The sequence below is a fragment of the Microtus pennsylvanicus genome, chromosome 3 (genome assembly GCF_037038515.1).
Source record: "Microtus pennsylvanicus isolate mMicPen1 chromosome 3, mMicPen1.hap1, whole genome shotgun sequence".
NCBI classification, from domain to species: Eukaryota; Metazoa; Chordata; class Mammalia; order Rodentia; family Cricetidae; genus Microtus; species Microtus pennsylvanicus.
The window spans coordinates 84,171,565-84,193,416 of record NC_134581.1 but is presented as its reverse complement, the minus strand read 5'-3'; the positions used below and the strand labels follow the sequence as shown (position 1 = coordinate 84,193,416).

Sequence of the window (21,852 nt, the reverse complement as noted above, 5' to 3'; positions counted from 1 at the left end):
GGATTTATGCAGTCTCAAGGTCAATAGAAGAGGTGCAGTCCCTTGAGATCCCAGCTTCCCTTCGGGAACAAAAGACACAGCCTATTTGGAACTTTGCTGAATCTCATTTCTCCAGTGTTTCCTGCAGGGGCACAGCTGCAGGAGGATTCATTCCCAAAGCATTCATTCCAAAGCACAGTGATTTAAGAGCAGGCCCATGCCCTTTCCAGTGGGGGTGGTGGTGGGTGGAGCATTTTTTTTTTTTTTTGAGTTAGCAAGTTGTATTTTCTTCTTGGTTCCACAATGCTGTGGAACTTGGCTTTATACAAGTGCCTGACAGTACCTGGGATATCATCCATGGTTTAAGATGCAGGCTCTGGGGCTGGGGAGATGGCCTAGTGGATGAAGTGCTTGCCACATAGCATGAAGACCTGAGTTTGGATCTCTAGCACCCATGTTAAAAGTTGGGTGCACCAGGTGAGTTCGTGTGGAACATTAGTGTTGAAGGGGCAGAGACAGATAGAGCATGGGGACTCACTGGCCAGCTAACCTAGCCAAAATGATAGGTACAGCGAGAGACTTGGTCTCAAAAAATACGGTGAAGAGCAATAGAGGACACCCAAAGTCATCTGCAGTTGGCTTTCTTTTACTCTTTACTCTTTGGGGGGCCACTATCCAGCTCCCAAATAAATATACATGAAGACTTATTATTACTTATAGACATCCAGCCTTAGCTTGGCTTATTTCTTGTCAACTTTTCTTAAATTATCCTGTCTACCTTTTGCCTCTAGTCATTTATCTTTTTCTATTTCTATATGTTTTTTCTTTCCTTCTTATTCTGTGTCTGGCTGGATGGGTAGCCCCTCTTTTTTCAGTCCCCTTTTTGTCTCTTTTTTTCCTATTTATTCTCTCGGACTTCCAGCCCCACCTATCCTTTCTCCTGCTTTGCTATTGGCTGTTCAACTCTTTATTAGAACAATCAAATATTTTAGACAGGCAAAGTAACACAGCTTCGCAAAGTTAAACAAATACAACATAAAAGAATGCAACAACAACAAAAGAATGCAGCATATCTTTGCATCATTAAATGTTTGACAGCATAAAAAATGTAGCAAATCTCTAAATAATATTCTATAGCAGTCGTCCTCTGGCATCCACACACACATGTACAAGATGAATTGCATACACAACCCACACACACGTGCACACACAGGAAGCAGGCTTTGAAATCTTGCTGAGTGGCTATCACATGAACACTTGATGACTTTATTCTCTCAAAGTGCTTTCTTGTATGATAGAAAAATACCAATCAGATGCCTCTCCTGTCAATAAATTGCTTCATGAGGGTTTTTTTTTATTTACCTGTTTTACATACATTAATTTTCCAGAAAGATCTTTTTATATATCTATATAATTTATTCTATTTTTAGTTTTATGACAGTTACCTTATCATTGTGTATTTGATTTCAAATATCTGTGGTCAGGTGCCTACTAATTCATTGATTTTCCTGATATACTTGTGACGTCAGAATTTTTTCAAATCATCTCCTCATCCTTGTACCTGCTAGGCAAATGCTCTATCGCTAAACTATAACCTTGGTCCCCAACACTCCCTTTTTGCCAAAGAGGTGTTAGGAAATCAAGTGATAAGAAGTGTAGGAAACCTTTTGTGTGTGTGTGTGTGTATACAGAATCAAGAAGAAATATAGCATCTTTCCCTTCTAAAAACTAATTGTGTGACTATACAGCCCCCACTGGCCTAAAACTTAATATGTAAACCAGACTAGCCTCCAATTCATGGACATCCATTGTCTGTGCCTCCCCAGTGCTGGGGTTAGAGGTGAGTGTCACCATGCCCGGTTTTTTCCATTTTGTACATTTGCTTGAGTACAAATGGAAACATGGCTCCATTAAACTCTACATAAGAAGAAGGCAGGGTTGTGTTGCCGTGTGCTCCCTGGGGCACTTTGGAAAGGAAGTGCACAGTCACAGTATTGGTATTATCCTCTTGCCCATGTTAGATTTCAAGGCACTAATTCCTGAGAGAAGACTGGAAGCCTCTCAAGTTGAAATATGTCACCAGTCTCAAATAGGGAATCTGCCCAACCTCCTCCTCTACCCTCTGGTTCTCTTGGACTATGAGAAACGGACTTCTGAGATTCAAGAATAAACTATTTGGTCAGGGTGCAGATTAATTTCTAAGCAAAGATGGAACACCTTTCCTTCTGAACCCTCTGGACAGGGCCCCAGCCCCATGCTCATGGCTTTCTCCTCTGGACACGCCTTGAATTCTGTTTTTCAGCTGCTGCCCCTGCATGCTGGAAGGCAGATGACCTCAGCCTGGCACACACAGCAGCCTCTCTCTCGCTTGGCCCGGCTCTTCCTTCCTCCAGGCGGGGTCAGGCCGCAGATGTGTGCTAATGAGAGCTTTTCTTTGTTTACAGGGTTTGGGATGCTCTGACAGACAATTACATCCCTTCACTCTCAGAAGACTGGAGGGACCCAAACATTGAGGCTCTGAATGGCAACAGCTCTGACACGGAGGTACCTCTCTGGGGCTATTTAGTCAGGATTGGGAGGATATGGAATCCAGATAGAAAACTGCCCGACAACTCAAGGGCCTTCTAAACCACTAGTTCAGAGTCACTGTTGGGAATACTGGATGGCCAGACTCAATGTCTCTCGACAGCTGTTGAGAACGATGAAACATAAGACAGGAAGGAGACCTGGTGTGTCTGAGGTCATTGGGATGGCCATGCATAAAAAGAGTAAGAATGGTGTCTTCGTTAGGGTTCCTACTGCTGTGAAGAGACACCGTGACCACAGAAACTCTCAGAAAGGAAAACATTTAATACCATTAAGAGGTTTAGTGTCCATTGTCATCGAGGCAGGAAAATGGGCAGATGTTGTGGAGAAGGAGCTGAGAAATCTACACCTTTTTTTTGTTTGTTTGTTTCTTTTTGTTTTTCAAGACAGGGTTTCTCTGTAGCTTTGGAGCCTGTCCTGGAACTTGCTCTGTAGACCAGGCTGGCCTCAAATTCACAGATATCTACCTGCCTCTGCCTCCCAAGTACTGGGATTAAAGGCGTGCACCACAACTACCTGCAGAAATCTACATTTTGATCTGCAGATGGCAGCAAAAGAACTAAAACATTTCCTCCAATGAGGCCACACCTACTTCAGGAAGCCCACACCTCCTAATAGTGCCACTCCCTGTGAACCTTTGGAAGCCATTTTTATTCAGACCTTCCCAACTGGCTACCCATGTCCCCAGGCATTCTGATGGCACACCTGTAATCCCAGCCCTCTGGGGCTGAGGAAGGAGAACTGCCACAAGTTTGAGTAAGGCTACACTAGAAAGTGAGACTCTAGTCCCCACAGATATACAAACAAAAACATTTTTAAGAATCAGGGTTTAGTTCCATCAGAAACAATCTTTGAGCAAGCGCTGGTGGACCATAACGCCTGCTGGTTAGAGCCAGGGCCCAGATGAACCGACTGCACAGTGGGTAAGAAGCTGTTGTGTTTGTTCCTTTTCAAGTACAGAAGATGTTTAGGGCTTCAATGGAGCTGGAGAGATGGCTCAGTAGTTAGAGCATTTGCTGCTCTGGCGGAAGACCCGAGGTCAGTTCCTAGCACCATGTCAGATGGCTGTAACTTCCTGTAACTGCAGCTCCAAGGGATCTGATACCCTCCTCGGCTTCTGTAGGCATCCTCATACAAATGGCATTAACTTCGCACGCACACACACACACACTTTAAAAGAAGGAAATTGGCATCTTCTTTTGAGTTGATTGTATAGTCTTTCAGAAAATCCAGAGTGCTCCTGGTGACTGACTGTATATATATATACACACATATATACTGACTGTACATACACATACTATATATGTAGTGGTATTTTAGTCAGCAGAGCATCTCTGACTGATTTATAAACTGGGGTGGTGCACGCCTTTAATCCCAGCACTCCTGAGGCAGAGGCAAGCAGATCTCTGTTCAAGACTAGTCTGGTTTACAAAGCGAGTTCCTATACAGCAAGGGCTACACAGAAAAACCCTGTCTCAGGAGAAAAAAAGGACATTTATTTCCTATAGTTCTAGAGATTGGAAATCTAAGATCAAGTGGCCGGCAGATTCAGTCTGTGGGGAAGACTAATTCTTGTTCGTGGGTGGCACTTTCTTGTGAGGTTCACACATCGTAGAAGGGGCAAATGAGGTTCCTTGAACTTATTTTATAAGGGATTAATACCATTCATGAGGGTTCTACCTGCAACTTAAGGTGCTACTGTCCTTGTCACTTTGGAGGTCGGTGTTTCTGAAAACATTGAGTGGTGGTGGGTGGAGAAGACGTCCACAAACACTGAGGTGATAATCCAGGTGAAAAGGCTGCACAATGGTCAGAGGTGTATTCGCTGGGTGGTGGTGGCGCACACTCTTAATCCCAGCACTTGGTTGGCAAATCTCTGTGAGTTCAAGGCCAGCCTGGTCTACTAGAGCTTCAGGACAGGTTCCAAAACTACAGAGAAACCCTGTCTCGAAAAACAAAACAAAACAAAAAGAAAAAGACAACTTTTACATTTTACCTTGTTTGGCTTCCTAGTTTCAGCCACGAAAAAAATTTGACAATTTTGTATTCAGAAAATGTGCTGGCACAGCCTTGGGTGGTGGGGACTCAGCAAATGGTGAATCGTGGTGTATCACATCTTCCTGGAAGCTCAAGAATTGGTCCCAAGTAAAAGAGAAGGATGCAGATTTCCCTGACTGGGCACTCTATCTGCAGACTACTGCTCAAAATACAACAACGAAGAGATCAGCATTTGTTGAATGCTTCATAGCCTTCTTAAGTTTTCTAATCACGAGCAATACAGAATCATCGGGACCTCAAGGCTTCATTGGCAGGCGAGACAATGACTTCGAGACAATGTTTTACTGCAAGAACACTCACACTGACACTGGAGCTTGGGTCTCAGGTCCTCTCTGAACTCCTGCTGTGCATTTTCTCTTGCAGCACACATCTGTACAATAACTCGTAGTCACCCAAAATAAAAGACGGTTAAAATAATGCAATGAGCCTAGCTATAGAAATCAAATCAGGTCATTGTGATCCAAGAGGCAGATTTTCCTGGGTTATTTAAGTCTGGCATAGGACAAGTGATAAAAGTGGGTGGAAGAAGTCTGCTTTATCTCATCCTTCATTATCACCTGGTTTTATTACAGTAGAAGGACTTTAACTGACCCCAGTTTAAATGACTTAACAGGTTGACCAGTACTCCGAATTCCTTCTGTTAGCCTGACCAACCAAACACTCATAGTATATGTCCACCGCTGGGCAGTCTCAATTTCATGAGCCTTTGTAATCGTCTATTTTGTGGTTATTACCAAGAATCAGTTGTTTGTTTCCCTACCTGTTTATGCTTGTCTTTGTGACTAAAATAAGTAATTGAATTAAATATCATAGACACTGTTCAATCCTGACTACAATAAGAACGATTTGGGCTTTGTTAAAATCAAAGTGACACATTTATACAGTTATAAAAGATCAATCACCCAGTAGTGATGACACACACATTCAATTCCAGCACTTGGGAGGTAGAGCCGGGTGGATCTCTGTGAGTTCAAAACCAGCCTGGTCTACAGAGCTAGTTCTAGGACAGCCAAGGCTACACAGAGAAACCCTGTCGTGAAAAGCCATTCAGAAATTTATAAACAAAGCTGCTTTGGACATTGTTATATACATCATTGTAGGAGTATGTGCTTCCATTTCTAGTTAGGAAAGCCTGGGGGTCTGGAAGGCTGAGCCATTCAGCAAATCTATTTTTGAACTTTTTTTCTTTTTTTTTTTTTTTTTTTTTTTTGGTTCCCTGACCGGGAATATTTTTGAACTTTTAAGGGATTGGCAAACTTGGTTTCCCAGGTTATGACCTGCTATTGTGAACAGATTTTGTGTAATGGTCTGTCCTATTCCTTTAAGAGACAAGTCACGCCCACTCCATCCCCTGTCCAGCCCAGGCAAGCTGATCTTCAGCTTCCAGCCTGAGTCCCTTCTTTTCTGTCTCTCTCCCAAAGAAGCAGCTTCTGTCTCATTCCCTTCTCCCCACTTCTTCCCTTACTTTTCCACTCTGCCTCTCTTTGTTTTTCTCCTTTCTCCCCTTCCCCCCTCTTTTCCCTTCCCTTCCATAACCCACTAAATAAATACCCACTTTCTCTGCATGGCATGCTTATCCATCTTGGTCTCTCACCCACCATGTGGTTCCCTCCCTAGGACCAGACTGCCTTCATGGCCTGCCGTGGTCTGTGAACTGCTGCCTACTGCTGACACTCTGGGACCTGCAGCATTTTACTTAAACAAACCATTACATTGGTGCCATCAGACTCAGTAGGCCCTTGTGCCGCTTAGGGACCTGCTGCATGGTCTCATGGTCCACTGCCCACCACTTGGGACCTGCAGCATTTCTGCCTCTGTGCCCCTGCGGGAAAGGGAAGAGAGAAAGTAGTTACCTCTTCAGAGAAAGAAAGAGAACAAGAGAGAGCGAGAACATGCAGGCTGGAGGAGGCAGGAGATCCACTTGCCTTGGTGCAGAATGGGTGGGATGTGGGGGTTGGCAGTGGGCAGGGATTGTCCATTAAAGGGACATGGTACCCAGGTGACAGGCCAGGCCAGCAGATCATAACATTAATTATTTGCATTTTTTGTATGGCTCTTTTGCTTGCATGTTTGTCTGTACTATACTTGTGTGCCTCTTGCCTGCAGAGGTCAAACGAGGATATCAGGTCCCCTGGAACTAGAGTTACAGATGACTGTTAGATGCTGTGTGGGTGCTTGGAATTGAACCTGGGTCCTTTGGAAGTACTAGTACTTTTAAACACTGAGCCAGTTCTCCAGACTTCTTAATTTCTTTTTTCATTTTTCCTTGGCATTCCATTTTGTTCCTTGTAATGGACCTGTATCTATACCTCTCCACTTTGTTCAGTTTTGTTTCCTTGAGACAGGGTCTTACTATGTACCCTGGCTATCCTGGAACTCACTATGTAGACCACACTGGCCTTTAATTCACAGAGATCCACCCTCCTGCCTATGCCTCCCAAGATTAAAGGTGAGCGCCACCGGCTTTTGTTTTGTTTTATTCGAGAAGGGAGTAGGGGAAGCTCACTAACTAGTCAAGCAGTCTTCACCCTTTAAATTCTCCTGCTCAGCCTCTTGGGTCTCTGGCATTACAGGCCTGTGTAATCATGCTCTCGGTATTTTTATAGAGTGTTTTCTCCAGGGCACACTGTGCATTGTACATTTCAGTTGTCATAGTCTATTTAGAAGAAATATTTTTGCCTCTTTAGATAAAAGAAATTAAACTTGAAAGTTTGTCTATTCCCTCCATTCTTGTGCTATTGTCCTGTGCTTTATTTTGATTTATAGTTACACTCCACAATACAAAATGATTTTTCTGACAGAAGAAAAACAAGATAGCCTGACGGTGGTGGCGCACGCCTTTAATCCCAGCACTCGGGAGGCAGAGGCAGGCGGATCTCTGTGAGTTTGAGACCAGCCTGGTCTACAAGAGCTAGTTCCAGGACAGGCTCCAAAACCACAGAGAAACCCTGTCTTGAAAAAACAAAAAAAAAAAAAAAAAAACAAAAAACAAAAAAAACCCAAAAAACAAGATAATTTAAAATTTTTCCTTCAGCTGATCATTCTATCACTGCAATCCCAGCCTCAGTTGACAAAGGCAAGAGAAGGCTATGAGCTCAAGGTCAGCCTGGCTAGCATAGTGAGGTCCAGGATTTTTGAGTTTTTTTTAAAGATTTATTTATTTATTATGTATACAACATTCTGCCTTGATGTATGCCGGCATGCCAGAGGAGGGCACCAGATGTCAGTACAGATGGTTGTGAGCCACCATGTGGTTGCTGGGAATTGAACACAGGACCTCTGGAAGAGCAGCCAGTGCTCTTAACCTCTGAGCCATCTCTCCAGCCCAGGATTTTTGAGTTTTGAGACCTTATCTCAAAATAGCAACATAACCAACCAATCAAATAAAACTCAAAAGCAAACAAATAAAATTCTTGCTACTTGCAACGTATGGTTTTCTTATACTTTATAGTGGATCCTAGTTTTCTTCATTTCTTTCCAGTCCAAAGCCTTGCACTGCCTGTATCCAGTGCCTGGAAACAATTGCCTCATATTTTGTCCGGATGTTGCTCTGGCCCAAGGGGTGGACCTGATGCTGCTTGCTCTGAAAGCCTTGAAGAGGCCTGATCTTCTGTCTTCATTTTTCTGGATGCATGGATAGTATCTGTTTATCTATCACAGGAGGGAGAAATGTTTGGGCCAGACTCTTTTGGAGCCCAGTCTAGTTTTGAACTCCTGACCTGCCAGGCTCCAAAATGCTGAGTTAGAGGCATGAGCCACCATCCTTGGTCATTTTCTGGGATCCTTGTATAGAAGCATTGTATTTCTCATGGTAACCCTTGTAACTCTACACTCCAACTTTCTATCTATATATTTTACCCATCAAAGAATTTTTTTCAATGCATAACCTCATTAGAAAATCTGAATTTTATTATTGTCTTAGTTATGGCTCTATTGCAGCGAAAAGACACAGTGACCAAAGTATCTTATAGAAGAAAGCATTTAATTGTGGGCTTGCTTACAATTTCAGAGTATTAAACCTGGTGGTGGTGGCACATGCCTTTAATCCCAGCACCTGGGAGGCAGAGGCAGGTGGACCTCTGAGAGTTCAAGGCCAACCTGGCCTACAGAGCTAATTCAGGGACAGCTAGGGCTATTACACAGAGAAACCCTGTCTCAGAAAATAAAAACAAATCTGTGAAAAACAGTTTCAGAGTATTAGTCTGTGATCATCATGGTAGGACCACAGCAACATGCAGGCAGGCACTGGAGCAATATGTAAAATGTTACATCTTGATCCGAAGGCATCAGGTAGAGAGAGTGAGACATGGACTGAAACATATAAAGTCCACCCCATGGCGCACCTTCTCCAATAACTCCTTCCTTAACAGTCCACCAACTGAGAACCAAACATTCAAATATGAGCCTATGGGGGCCATTCTTATTCAAACCACCACAATTATCATACTTTCAATATCCTGGAGCTCCTAGGTTCCTAATGAGATCTTATAAACAATCACATTGCTTTCTGCTCTCTGGCTGAGGGCATTCTCCATAACTTCTTGGCAGGGATATCTTCTTTTCTATGTGTTTGTCTTGTTTTTGTTACTGTGGTTAAAATACTCCTACAAAAGCAGCTTGAGAGAAAGGGATCGTTTTGGTTTAGTTTCAGAGGAGGTATAGCAGTTCGTCATGTTGGGGAGGGCGTGGCAGCAGAAGCAGGAGGCAGGCCCATTACATTGTATTTGCAGACTGACAGAAGAGGAGGGGAGGAGAGAGAGAGGGTAGAGGGAAGGAGAGAGAGAGAGAGAGAGAGAGAGAGAGAGAGAGAGAGAGAGAGAGAGGAGAACCTTAAGTGAGGTAGGCTATAAAATCTAAAACCTCAAAGATTTTCCAGTGACATCCTTCCTCCAGCAAGGCTATACCTCCTAAACCTTCCCAAATACCGTCACCAGCTGGGGCATAGTATTCCTGGGCAATAGTTTACATATAAACTGCAATAATGTTGTTTTTTGTTTCTGTGAGTCAGGTTCTTGCTATATGCCTAGGCTGGCTTGGAACTCGCTGTGTAATTTAGGTTGTCTTCAAACTCATAAAGATCTTTTTTTTTAATTTATTTATTTATTAAAGATTTCTGCCTCCTCCCCGCCACCGCCTCCCATTTCCCTCCCCCTCCCCCGATAAAGTCCTCCTCCCTCATCACCTTGAAGAGCAATCAGGGTTCCCTGACCTGTGGGAAGTCCAAGGACCACCCACCTCCATCCAGGTCTAGTAAGGTGAGCATCCAAACTGCCTAGGCTCCCCCAAAGCCAGTACGTGTAGTAGGATCAAAAACCCTTTGCCATTGTTCTTGAATTCTCAGTAGTCCTCATTGTCCGCTATGTTCAGCAAGTCCGGTTTTATCCCATGCTTTTTCAGACCCAGGCCAGCTGGCCTCAGTGGGTGTGGCGGTTTCTCAGGAAATTCGGGATCAACCTACCCCTGGACCCAGCAATACTACTCTTGGGAATATACCCAAGAGAGGCCCTATCATACAACAAAAGTATATGCTCAACTATGTTCATAGCAGCATTGTTTGTAATAGCCAGAACCTGAAAACAACCTAGATGCCCTTCAATGGAAGAATGGATGAAGAAAGTATGGAATATATATATATTAGAGTACTACTCAGCAGTAAAAAACAAGGACTTCTTGAATTTTGCGTACAAATGGATGGAAATAGAAAACACTATCCTGAGTGAGGTAAGCCAGACCCAAAAAGAGGAACATGGGATGTACTCATGGAGATCTTCTTGCCTCAGCCTCCTGAGTGCTGGGATCATCAGAAAGCTGAGCTCTTTCTCTGGGGTTAGAGCTTGTGTCTGTTAGGCCACACTGTTGAGTGATCAAAGGATCTATCATTTTCCTTGGAGATCCTGAGAGCTGGCATGTATCTCTATTACATTGTCCTCTAATTAGAAACCCCTCCAGTGCCTGGCATGAGAACAGTGTTCCTCAGATGCCCCTTAGGAAAGGAGGCTGGAGTCTAATGAGTCTGCAGACTAGCTCCCTCTGATTTTGTAAAACTCCCCTACCCCAGGCTCTGTCAAGTTGTCCCGTGTGTCTGAGACAGGAACCTTGCTGCTTCAACTTCACCAGTGAAACCACCAGCTCTCCCTAGGGTGACAGGATTGTAGCAGCCTTTCTCCGTGGCTGCTACAAGAGACCTGTGGTCCGGCTGCCCCCAAGGAAACATCCCAACATTTTTTTCTTTTATTTTACTTATTTATTTATTTATTTTGAGACAAGGTTTCTCTGTAGCTTTGGAGCCCCCTCCTGGAACTAGCTCTTGTAGACCAGGCTGGTCTCAAACTCATAGAGTTTAATTCCAAACGTTGGGATTAAGGTGTGCATCGCCACCACCCGGTGCACCCCTGCTTTTTAATCTCACTTATTCCTCATCTTTTTAACCTCATTCACACTGCCAATCTGAGGGATCTAGCGCCCAAGCTTTCCAACATCTTCACTTTCCAACATCTTCAGTGTGAATGCATTTACCTTTGAAGGTCTGCTTGGAGAGGGTGTGGCTCTCCGGCCCCTGGGCCTGCAGCTCCTTCCCAGCAAGCACCTTTTTCATTGCTGACTTCCTTTAACTCATTTTGCTCCTGTGGAATGGTCTTATTTTAAATCCATTTACTCTCGTTTTATTAGAACCTGGGGAGGAAGCAGAGGTAACTGTGCGTGCAATGTTTGGTGTGCCTTCCTTCTACTGCAAATAAATGGAAATAGGAGGTGATTTAAATAATTGTAGCATGTGGGAACTTCAGGAAAGACTATGTGGGGTTTCACTTAGAGGTCCATTGTAGCTTAGCTGTACATAGACGATGCTTGGTGAATAACTGTGCACTTAGATTTTAGGTCAAAATTATATCCTTGAATTGTACATGTAGATGCTATTATTTGACAATTATCTACTCTGTTTGGGTTTTTAAATGAATCATTCTATTCTGTTCCTGCCTATGACATAAAAAGATCATCTTTTGACCCCTGTAACCTTCACTTCATAGCAGATAGTGATTGACACTAAGACAAGAGGAGACAGAGATCCAGGACAGGAAGATCCATCTTTCCAATTAATCTCCAGGCAACGAGGAGGCTATGTTATGTGGAGGCGGTGCTGAGTCTGGGCCCTGACTGCACTACCCTGTCCTCTCTTTGTCATTTGTTCACTAATTCTTTCAATAAGTGTTTGTTGACCAAACACCATGGAGCATCTTGCTGTGCGAATACAGAGCCCTTGACTTAGCCCACACAGATGGTTCCTGGTTGTTCACAAGCACAAAAGGGACATAGTGCCCTTCCTTGGGGCTGAGCACACACTGTTGGGTTCCTTTTATTCTTCCTACTTTTTTGACTGGAGGTAAAAAAAATGCATCTTTGTTTTCTTAATGTTATTGCAGCAGCCACACACATTTGAATCAGTGGAGGAAGGGGTGAGAAATGTGTAAAGGGGCTGAATATGAAGTAGAAATTCTCTTTTTCTAGGAACAAGATAAATTGGGATGCTTTAGCAAAAGGCCCTGGCTTATAATTGCTGTTGGGCACAGGGACTCAGCAGACTCCTAAGCCTTCCGTGGACTGCTACACAGCAAGTGTTAGAGGCTCTGCATGAGTTTCCAACTTTTATTTCATGGTGGCAATCCTGATGCACATCTTCTCCTCAAAGCAAGATGATAAAAAAAAGCTTGCTATGGTCAGCTCCCATTCTGGATCTATGTCTCCTTAATTCTAGGAAGAAAGACTTTGGGTGGATACCTTTTTCCTTACGAGATCCTCATTCGCTTTGACAGCAGTGGAAAGGGCTGTCAGGTTTGGTCCACAAATAAATGGATGCCACGTGACAGGCTTGTGGATCATTTGGGGGAGGTACCTTTCTCATGCCACACAAGTGGCCAAGGAAGTGACTCTGATGTCTGTTCACATAATCAATCGTAGGAGCATCCTTACACCGTAGTATCCAGTGCTGTTTTTTTTTGTTTGTTTGTTTGTTTTGTTTTGTTTTTCGAGACAGGATTTCTCTGTGGCTTTGGAGCCTGTCCTGGAACTAGCTCTGTAGACCAGGCTGGTCTTGAACTCACGGAGATCCGCCTGCCTCTGCCTCCCGAGTGCTGGGATTAAAGGTGTGCGCCACCCTTCCTTTCTTGTTTGGTTAAGCCTTTTGCTCAAAATACTACCTCAGTTTGGGGGGAAAGTGGAGTCTGTAAACAGCCAGTGTGATGGGAAAAGGTTTGTCCAGAAGTGACAGAAACTGTCAGAGCAAAGCAGAGTCAGGAAGCGTTTTGTGTGTGTGTGTGTGTGTGTGTGTGTGTGTGTGTGTGTGTGTGTGTGTGGTGGGGAGGGTGCACAAACTTGGTGGAACCAGGTTGAGGCGAGGCAGCATGGAGAGTTAGAACACAAACCAGACAGAAGACGGAGACCTGAAACTGGGCGGATGTGCTGAAGCCTGTGACTGAGCAAAGGTAGCAGGAGGCGGGAGGAGCCGGGCTCTCTTGGGGTGCATTGTGTGTGCTGAGCCTTTTGGTTTATTTTTTTCCCCCATGCCTGATTTTGGAGAAAGAAGAGAACAAGGAACCCTTATAGTACTCACAGCAGTGACATTGCACATGATGACTTTCCTAAGGCTGTCATTGGCTTTCAGATCTTTGTGTTATCCTAATAATTTATTCCCAGACCTGAGAGGGCAACAGGAAAGAGCACTCCAGGAGTGCCTCACTCTGGCCACAGCTGGGGCTCATTAACGGATGTCTAGCCATTAGCCTTCCTTCCCAACAAACCCCACCCGCCACGTGTGGGAGAAACTTGGGGCAGAAGAGGATCTAGTTCAAAGGTGCACTATTGAGTTAGTAAAGAAAATGCATTGATGCTCGACCACATTTCAGAAAGTGTAAGCACCCATTTGCCTTGCGTCTGGTTTTGGTCTTCTGGGGCTCAGGCCTGGAATGACCTGGGTAGAAATGGTCTGAGAATGACCTTGAACTCCTGATCTTCTGCCTCCAACCTGCTGGGGTTAGAGGCAGGCTTGACCACGCTTGGTCTTTCCTCGTTTCTTCAGGATGAATCCAGGCCTTTGTCTTTAGCTCTCTCTGTAATCTTCTTTTTTTTTTTTTTGATAAAGTATTGGACTATGTAGCTCATGCTACCCTCTCTTAGCCTCTTGATTGCTGGGATTGCTGACAAGAATAAAACCACTACCACAATTTGAGCTAAATTTAAAGCAAGTTTAAGGGCAGGCCAGCACTGTTTCCTAAGTCAGGTTAAAGAGAGCAGCCTGAATCCATTGTTGGGACCCCTAGTAACTAAAATCAAAGGAGTGGTTGCAAAGCAGATTTACAGAAGAGAGACAATGGGGCAGTAAGAAAATACAGAAAAAAAAAAACCCTCCAAAAACATCATGTGATTAGGGAGGGTGAACATATTCTCGGCTAATCAAGGACTGGGCAGTGGTGGTGCGCACCTTTAATGCCAGCACTTGGGAAGGAGAGGCAGGTGGATCTCTGAGTTCAATGCGAGCCTGGTCTATAAAGTTCTAGGACAGGCTCCAAAGCTACCCAGAGAAACTGTGTCTCAAAAAACAAAACAAAAACAAAAAAACAAACTAAAGAAAGAAAGGTCATGGATTGGAGAAGGTCAGGTTCCAAGAAACTTGGCTCTTAGAGTATGTAGAAACTTCTTTTAAACAACAACAGAATGGCTTCTGCCTTCAGAGTGGAGTCAGGCAGGTTCCTGGGGATTACAAGTGTACACCACCATACATAGCTACACATTGCATTTCCATAGCCTTCGTTTCAAGCCTTCATATCTGATTTGAGTTATAGACTAAGGTTCCTGTCAGAGACTTATAAGTCCAGGGGCTGAAGAGATGGCTCAGAAGTTAAGAGCACCGGCTGCTCTTCCAGAGAACCTGAGTTCAATTCCCAGCAACCACATGCTGGCTCATAACCATCTATGAGTGGGATCTGATGCTGTCTTCTGGCACACAGGTGTTCCTGCGGACAGAGGACTCATATAAATAATACAAACAAACAAAAAAGTAATTCATACAGAAGACAAAATCCTCCCGTTTCCCAATAAGAGCCACATTCCTACCTCAGGACCGCCTGACTCTTGGGAAGTTCTGCCATGTAAATGTAGCTATGAACAAAGTGTGGCCCCAGGAGTTTTGTTCTGCCCGGTGGGGAGCTATGCAAACAAGCAGTACCGCGGGTGGGAGCCTTGGCAGGGACACAAGCCTATGATGCATTCCACTGCAGAAATAGATGCTGCCATCTGCCCAGCAGCTCCTCTGGTGATTCCCTCTCCCTACCTGCCTTGCCCCTTCTCCAGGTTGAGAACAGATGACAGTCATGATATATTTACTGAATGTTTTTCCTTATAATGACAATGTCCTGGCTTTAGGTAGAGATAGGAGGGGATGTGCATGGCTGGGGAGTACCTGCCAGAGTGGAGCTCAAAGAAGGACGTTTTGAGGCTAGATAACATGGCAGCTGGGACCTCACCCCAGTGCTTCCTGATAGAATAGGAAAAAGTGTCCCGGGGGACAGGCCAACCAACATATCAGCTCTTAGAACCAAGGAAGACCGGCTTCTATATGCAAGGTGGCTCTGTGGAGGGATTTCCTGGATCTCTCTTGCCAACACCTGTATGATTTTCAGCTGGATTCTTGGAAGGAGAGATTCTTAGGGTGGGTGACTGAATGTGTGCAGGATGCGAACATAAACTCTGGATCCTTAACGGTTCGCAGTATGACCAGTGAAGCCAGAGTTGTTGCAGATGTATTGTTGGACTTAGACATCTTCAGGCATCTCAATAGTTGTGAACTTCTAGACTCTTTGGATTATAGAGTCGAGGGGGCACAGGACAAATGAACTAAACAGAATTCCCTTTTCACTGTTTCTCTTAGGCTTTAGTTTGTCCTCCTTGCTCTTTTCTTTCCTTTCGTTCCTTTCTTCCCTTCCTCTCTCTTGCCCAACTGACACTACTTAAAGAATATATTTGCTGCATGAGCTAGCTGTGATGTCACTCACTGTGAGAAGGTTCCTGCTTCATCCGAGGAGAACCTGCCTGGGAGTTAAAGAGTACTGATGAGCCCCTTGAATCAGAAGGGTGCTGCTCACTCCTACCCTATTGTCTTCTTCTGGCCATGCTGGCAATGCCCGCTGTGTGACGGAACAAGATGAAACTCAGACTCCTCTCCATATTCCCTCTTTACACGACGGGAGGCTAAAACAGCCCTTCAGTTAGTCTTGGTGCTGATGGTTGGGGCGTTTAGACAGCGGGAGGCTAGAAAGGGGCAGCTTAGCTAGTCTACTGCTGATGGTTACATTGTCACTGCCCCTTCTCCTTCAGATCCACGAGAAGGAAGAAGAAGAGTTCAACGAGAAGAGCGAAAATGACTCTGGCATCAATGAAGAGCCTCTACTCACAGCCGATCAGGTGTGAACTTGAATTCCCGCTCATGTCCTGGGAGGGAGCCTTTGTTCTAATAGGAAAATGTGGAAAACGGCATCCTTGCCTCATCCATCCAAGTCAGAAGAAAGATGCGCGGTCTCATGGTGCCTTGCTGATGAGTTCAGTAGCTTTGATAAGAGCTTAATTTCTCTTTATGTTTCAGTTGATCTGCTCACAGTAGACATGGACACAGTTCCTAGGACCTGGGTTGGTTGTAGCAGTTAGTAATGAGAGCCGGAGCCATGTTCAGTTTCCTGGCTTTACTTCCTGAAAAGCTTCTGTAGACTTTTTTTTTCTTTTTTAATCTTATTTTTTATTTGTTTCCTTTTGTTGTTTAATTTTGTTTTTCTCAAGACAGGGTTTCTCTGTGTAGCCCTGGCTGACCCAGAACTTGATCTGTAGACCAGGCTGGCCTCAAACTCAAAGATCCCCTGTCTCTGCCCCCTAAGTCTTGGGATTAAAAGCATGTACCACTATGCCCAGCTCTCTGTAGATTCCTTATACTTGGAGCTTGGGCACTTAAGGAAGGGGTCTTAAATGTTTGTTTTTTGAAGACATGGTAACAGGTGAGTTTTCTGTGTGGTGGATGTTTTTATCACATTTTATAGAACTCTGGAAATTTTTAGCCTTCCAAAAGGTGTTTAGAGACAGTCTGCCTTTGTGGGAAGGGGGAGGCCATGTTTCACTTTAGGGATGGAGTTTATGATGTAGTTTTAATGATTCCTCACTTCAGAAGTGTTGAGTCTTCTTCTCAGTCAACAAACATCTGGAAGTGCTTATTTGAGCTAGACACCACGCCAGCTTTCGAGCTGTTCTGAGTGCGCCCCCCTGGGATCAGCAGAGCCAGAAAGAACATCTTAGTAGAGGTGATCTTCAAGCCTATGGCTAAAAGTAGGATTCAGTTTTTTCTTTTCATTTACTTTTTTAAAAAGTAGGATTTAATATGGGTAAAGAATAGGGGATTGGGGCTGAAGAGAGATGCTTCAGCGGTTAAGAGCACTTGCTGCTCTTCCAGAGGTCCTGAGTTCAATTCTCAGCAGCCACAACCATCTGCAACGGAATCTGGTGATCTGGTGCCCTCTTCTGGTGTGCATGAAGACAGAGCACTCTTGTACATAAAAATACATAAATCTTTTGTTGTTGGTTTTTTTTTTTTTTTGAAACAGAGTTTCTCTGTAGCTTTGGAGCCTGTCCTGGAACTTGCTCTTATAAACCAGGCTGGCCTCGAACTCACAGAGATCCGCCTGTCTCTGCTTCCTGAGTTTTGGGATTAAAGGTGTGTGCCACCACTGCCAGGCCATAAGTAAATAAATCTTAAAAAAAAGAAAAGAAAAGATACGGGATTGAAGGAAATCATGTCAAGAACAGGTGCGGTGTCCATACCTGTAAATGCAGTGCTTGGGAGGGAGATGCAGGAGGGACAGGAGCTCTTGGCTAACCTTATTGAATGAGACCCTGTCTCAAAAAGCAACAAAACAAACACAAAATAAAAGAACATGTCTAAGCCAGGCAGTGGTGGCGCACACCTTTAATCCCAGCACTCGGGAAGCAGAGGCAGGTGGATCTCTGTGGGTTCTAGGCCAGCTTGGTCTACAAGAGCTAGTTCCAGGACACCAAAGCTACAGAGAAACCCTATCTCAAAAAGAACATGTTTTGCTTTGTTTCTGACTGGCCTGGAACTCTTTATATAGACCAGGCTGGCCTCAAACTCAACCTATAATGAAATCTGGTGCCCTCTTGCTGATATGCAGACTAACATGCAGGCAGAACACTATATACATAATAATTTTTAAAAATAGATTTATTTTTACTTTATGTCTAATATGTGAGAGCCTCTATGCATGTTGGTGCCTGGTGCCTAGAGAGGGTGTCAGATTCCCTAGAAGTGTAGTTACAAACAAGAGCTACCAGGTGGGTGCTGGGAACTGGACCCAAGACCTGTGGAAGAGCAGCAAGTGCTCTTAATTGTAGACTCAGCTCTACAGGTCCAGGGCTAGCAGTTTTTATTGTGACTTGAAGGGAGGGATCGTGCCGCATTGATAGGCTCTCTATTAGTCACCTTTTTCATTAATTTGAACAAATACTGAACTAGGGAGTGGCTGCCTTCAGGATACTTGGTCTAGGGTGGGTTCATTGCCCAAACAACAGAAATAATGGCTTGATGTCTCAAGTACTGGGGCAAGTAACTGTTCTGGTAGTCCCTCGTATCATGCCAAAGCAGTCTTTTGCCTTCTTCCCCCTTTTGTACTGTGGTATAAAGGTGTATGGAAAATTAAACACGGGCAGACTCAGAACTCAGAAGTAAGAACTCAGTATGCAGTAGAGACTGAATGGCCCTCCTGGTACTATCCTATGTTTCTGTGTGCTTCTTTCTTATCTCTGTTCCTCCTACCTAACTTTTCTAATCTTCATGCCCCTACCCTGGAATGTATGAACCCGCTGTGGCTAGGAGCCTGGCAGAAGTCACCCCAAAAAGGTGGCTCGCGACATTCTCCTTTCTATTTTATTTTATTTTATTTTCAGGACCAGGTCTTAGTATATAGCCCTGAGTGACCTGGAATTCATCTTTTAGAACAAGTTAGTCTTGAATTCAAAAATTCATTTGCCTCTGCCTCCCAAGTGTTGGGATTAAAGGTGTGTGCCTCCACATTGGCCCCTCCAGGACTCCCTGCCCATAGAATGGTGCTACCCATACTTAAGGCGGGTTTGACCTCCCCAGCTAACTTAATTAGAACTCCCTCACAGCCATGCTCAGAGGTTTGCCTCCCAGATGACTATTGGTATGGACCATCACAGTCACAGGGAAATTACTCTCAGCCAGAAAACCCTGAAGGAGGGCTGTGCTGTTTGGTCACATTTTATAAAATGCCTTTCAAAGGCGAGGCATGTCCTCAATCTGCAGGTCGATTTGAGAAAGTCTGTGTATAACAACAGGAATTATTTCAAAAGAAGAAACCCTAAGCCTGTTACTTCCAGTCCAGCCCAGCAGGACAAGACCTGGCTCCAAGATCACCGTCTAAAGGTGGCGTCAGAAGTTGAGTCCCTCACAGCACTGGGATGAGAAGGACGTGTCTAAGTGTGCTGTTGCCACTAAACGCATCCAGACCCACTTCCTCATGAGGGCGTGGCTTACTCCCTTTCTTTATGTGCCAACAGCTAGTGTCCACTTCATTCATTCTGTGTGTCAGCGTCTGTCTTGACCCACAGCTTGTAGGAGCTGAGCTCCATTAACAGTAAAGTTCAGAGCTGGGCTTCTTGCCTTTTTTTCTTCCTCTCCAGACATCGGTTGTCCTATCATTTTATGATCTTTAGCTTCAGATTGTACTGGACAGCTTCGATTCCTGTCTAGGAGAATTCTGGAGAAACAGTTGTTTTCCTCCTCGTTTGGAGTTGTTCCGGGAATGTGTGCATCCCTTCCCCCTCTTCCCCCCTCCCCCATGTTGCAAGAAGTGTGACAATTAATGGCCTGGGTTTTGTGTTATAGTTGGGCAGATACAATACTTTCCAACTCAGAAACAAAATGTTCAGCAAACTGAAGTAAATGTTTACTTCCAGGCAGCCCTGCTTCATTTCCTGAAAGAGCTGCTAATTTCCAATAATGCATTCATCTAAATGGAGCGCTTGGAAGAGGTTTACACGAAAGTGCTTTACATTAAAGACAGACTACGTGCAATCCTTTGATCGGGTCTATTTTTATTATTATCCAATATTTATGAAGACAGAGAATGAGTTAGGCATGCTGTTGAGTACTCAGGTGAATTGGAGCACCCCAGGAGGGACCAGAGCTTGTGCTGTATCCTTAGGTGATTGAGGAGATCGAAGAAATGATGCAGAGCTCCCCGGATCCCGACGAGGAAGAGGAGGTGCTGGAAGAGGAGGACGGAGGAGACATCTCATCCCAGGCAGACTCAGTCCTGTTGCAAGAGATGCAGGCCTTGACACAGACCTTCAACAAAAACTGGTCCTATGAAGGTGAGGGCTCTGGGCTGGGTTGACTAAGGACCAGACTCCTCCTTGGTGCCAGGTACTGCTTTTTGTGGATATATATTTTGTACTAGAGTTCTTACTATGCAGCCTTGACTGGCCTGCAACTCGCTATCTAGACCAGACTGCTATTGACCTCACAGATTAAAAGATTGCCTCAGATTTAAAGACTGTGCCACTCGGGAGGCAGAGGCAGGCAGATCTCTGTGAGTTCAAGACCAGCCTGGTCTACAAGAGCTAGTGCCAGGACAGGCTCCAAAACCACAGAGAAACCCTGTCTCGAAAAACAAAACAAAAAAAAAGACTGTGCCACTGTGTCCCATCCAGGTACTGTTTATATTTGGCTGTCAGAACTTGGTCTTTGCCCTAGAGCAGTTTGAAAATCCAGGAGAAAGGTAACACCTTCCTGATTTGGTAATAGGAGAAAAGTCAGTGTTCCTACAGAAAAAAAAAAAAAAACAAAAACGTAGAATAAAATTGAAGAGCTAAAGGTAACCAAACAAGACTAATGTAGAATAACTAGGACACTGAATATATGTATGCACACACACACACACACACACACACACACACACACACACACACGGTAGGACAGTGACTGTAGCATTTGCCCGTAGTATCCTAGGTCCAAGCTCCAGTATTCTGTGTGTGTGAGAGAGAGAGAAAGAGAGACAGAGACAGAGACAGAGACACACAGAGAGGCAGAAAGAGGGAATAAGAGCTAGCAGTCTTAGTCTTTCCCATGTGCCATCCTCAAACTAACTTCACGCCATGCCTCTCAAGACTGAATTCTCATCTGGAGGTTAAGGGATGTGTCCAAGCCCACAGTTGGAGAAATAGAATCATAAACAAAAGCTCCTTGCCACTCCGAAAATCCTTCCCACAAAAGTACGGTTGGGGGGCAATTTTATTACTGAGTAAGCATTAAATGAGAACAGTCTACAGATCACAGGCAATCCTCCAAAGGAGAGCAAAAGCTGAAGGAGATTGTACTCTTGTTATAACTAAGTGAATGGAGCCCATTACCTTAAGTAGGTTTTGCAATTTGTAGTCAGGTGGATGAGCTAGGCCCTGTGCTTCCAGAACAGTGGGAGATTAAGTCGTGATGATTACATTTATTTCAAAGCAGTGGCTCTCAATTCCTGGAGGAAATCTTCCTGAACTGTGGAGATGGGAGGAGGCTTATTTAACTATTAAATTTTTAATATATGTTTGAGAAGGGCAGACAGAGAAATTCTAAGAGAGAAGGGAGATAGAGAAGAGGAAAATTCTCTCTCTCTCTCTGTCTCTCTCTGTCTCTGTCTCTCTCTCTCTCTCTCTCTCTGCCTCCCGTGTGTGTGTGTGTGCGTGTGCGTGCATGTGTGTGTGTGTGTGTGTTGTTTAGGGCTGGGAATTGAACCCAGTGCCTCATGCATACACTCTCACTGAGCTACACCCTCAACACTCTTCCTTTCTTTCAGTAGGGAGAGTGAAGACCCCATTTTCAACTGATGCTTTTCCTTGCACCCTGTGTACATTATAAGGGGCAGTGCAGATAGCTCTTGAAACCAGGGCGATGAACTCCGGAGTCCAGTCTTTAATGCCTGTCTCACATTACCGAGATCTCTAACACAGATTTATCGTAATGACTAAGAGCAGGCTAGATGAAGCGTGAAATGAAAACGGCGTACAAATCAGCAGCCATCTCAGGGATGACGGTGTGCATGCTGATCTACAGGAGGAGGCCTGCTCTTGCAGCCAGGCCACTGGGAATGAGAGGGTGGGGCTGGGAGAGAAGGC

The 21,852-nt window shown here is 44.5% G+C and overlaps 1 protein-coding gene across 3 annotated transcripts in view; it reads left to right on the top strand.

Moving 5' to 3' along the window:
* Fez1 (fasciculation and elongation protein zeta 1) overlaps positions 1 to 21,852 on the top strand; it is a 54,589-nt gene that overhangs the window by 19,050 nt on the left and 13,687 nt on the right. For all 3 annotated transcript variants that reach the window (XM_075966371.1, XM_075966373.1, XM_075966372.1), the window contains 3 exons: positions 2,424 to 2,523; positions 15,988 to 16,074; positions 19,893 to 20,061. In XM_075966371.1, coding sequence (XP_075822486.1) covers positions 2,424 to 2,523; positions 15,988 to 16,074; positions 19,893 to 20,061 — 356 coding nt within the window. The remainder of the gene's footprint in view (positions 1 to 2,423; positions 2,524 to 15,987; positions 16,075 to 19,892; positions 20,062 to 21,852) is intronic.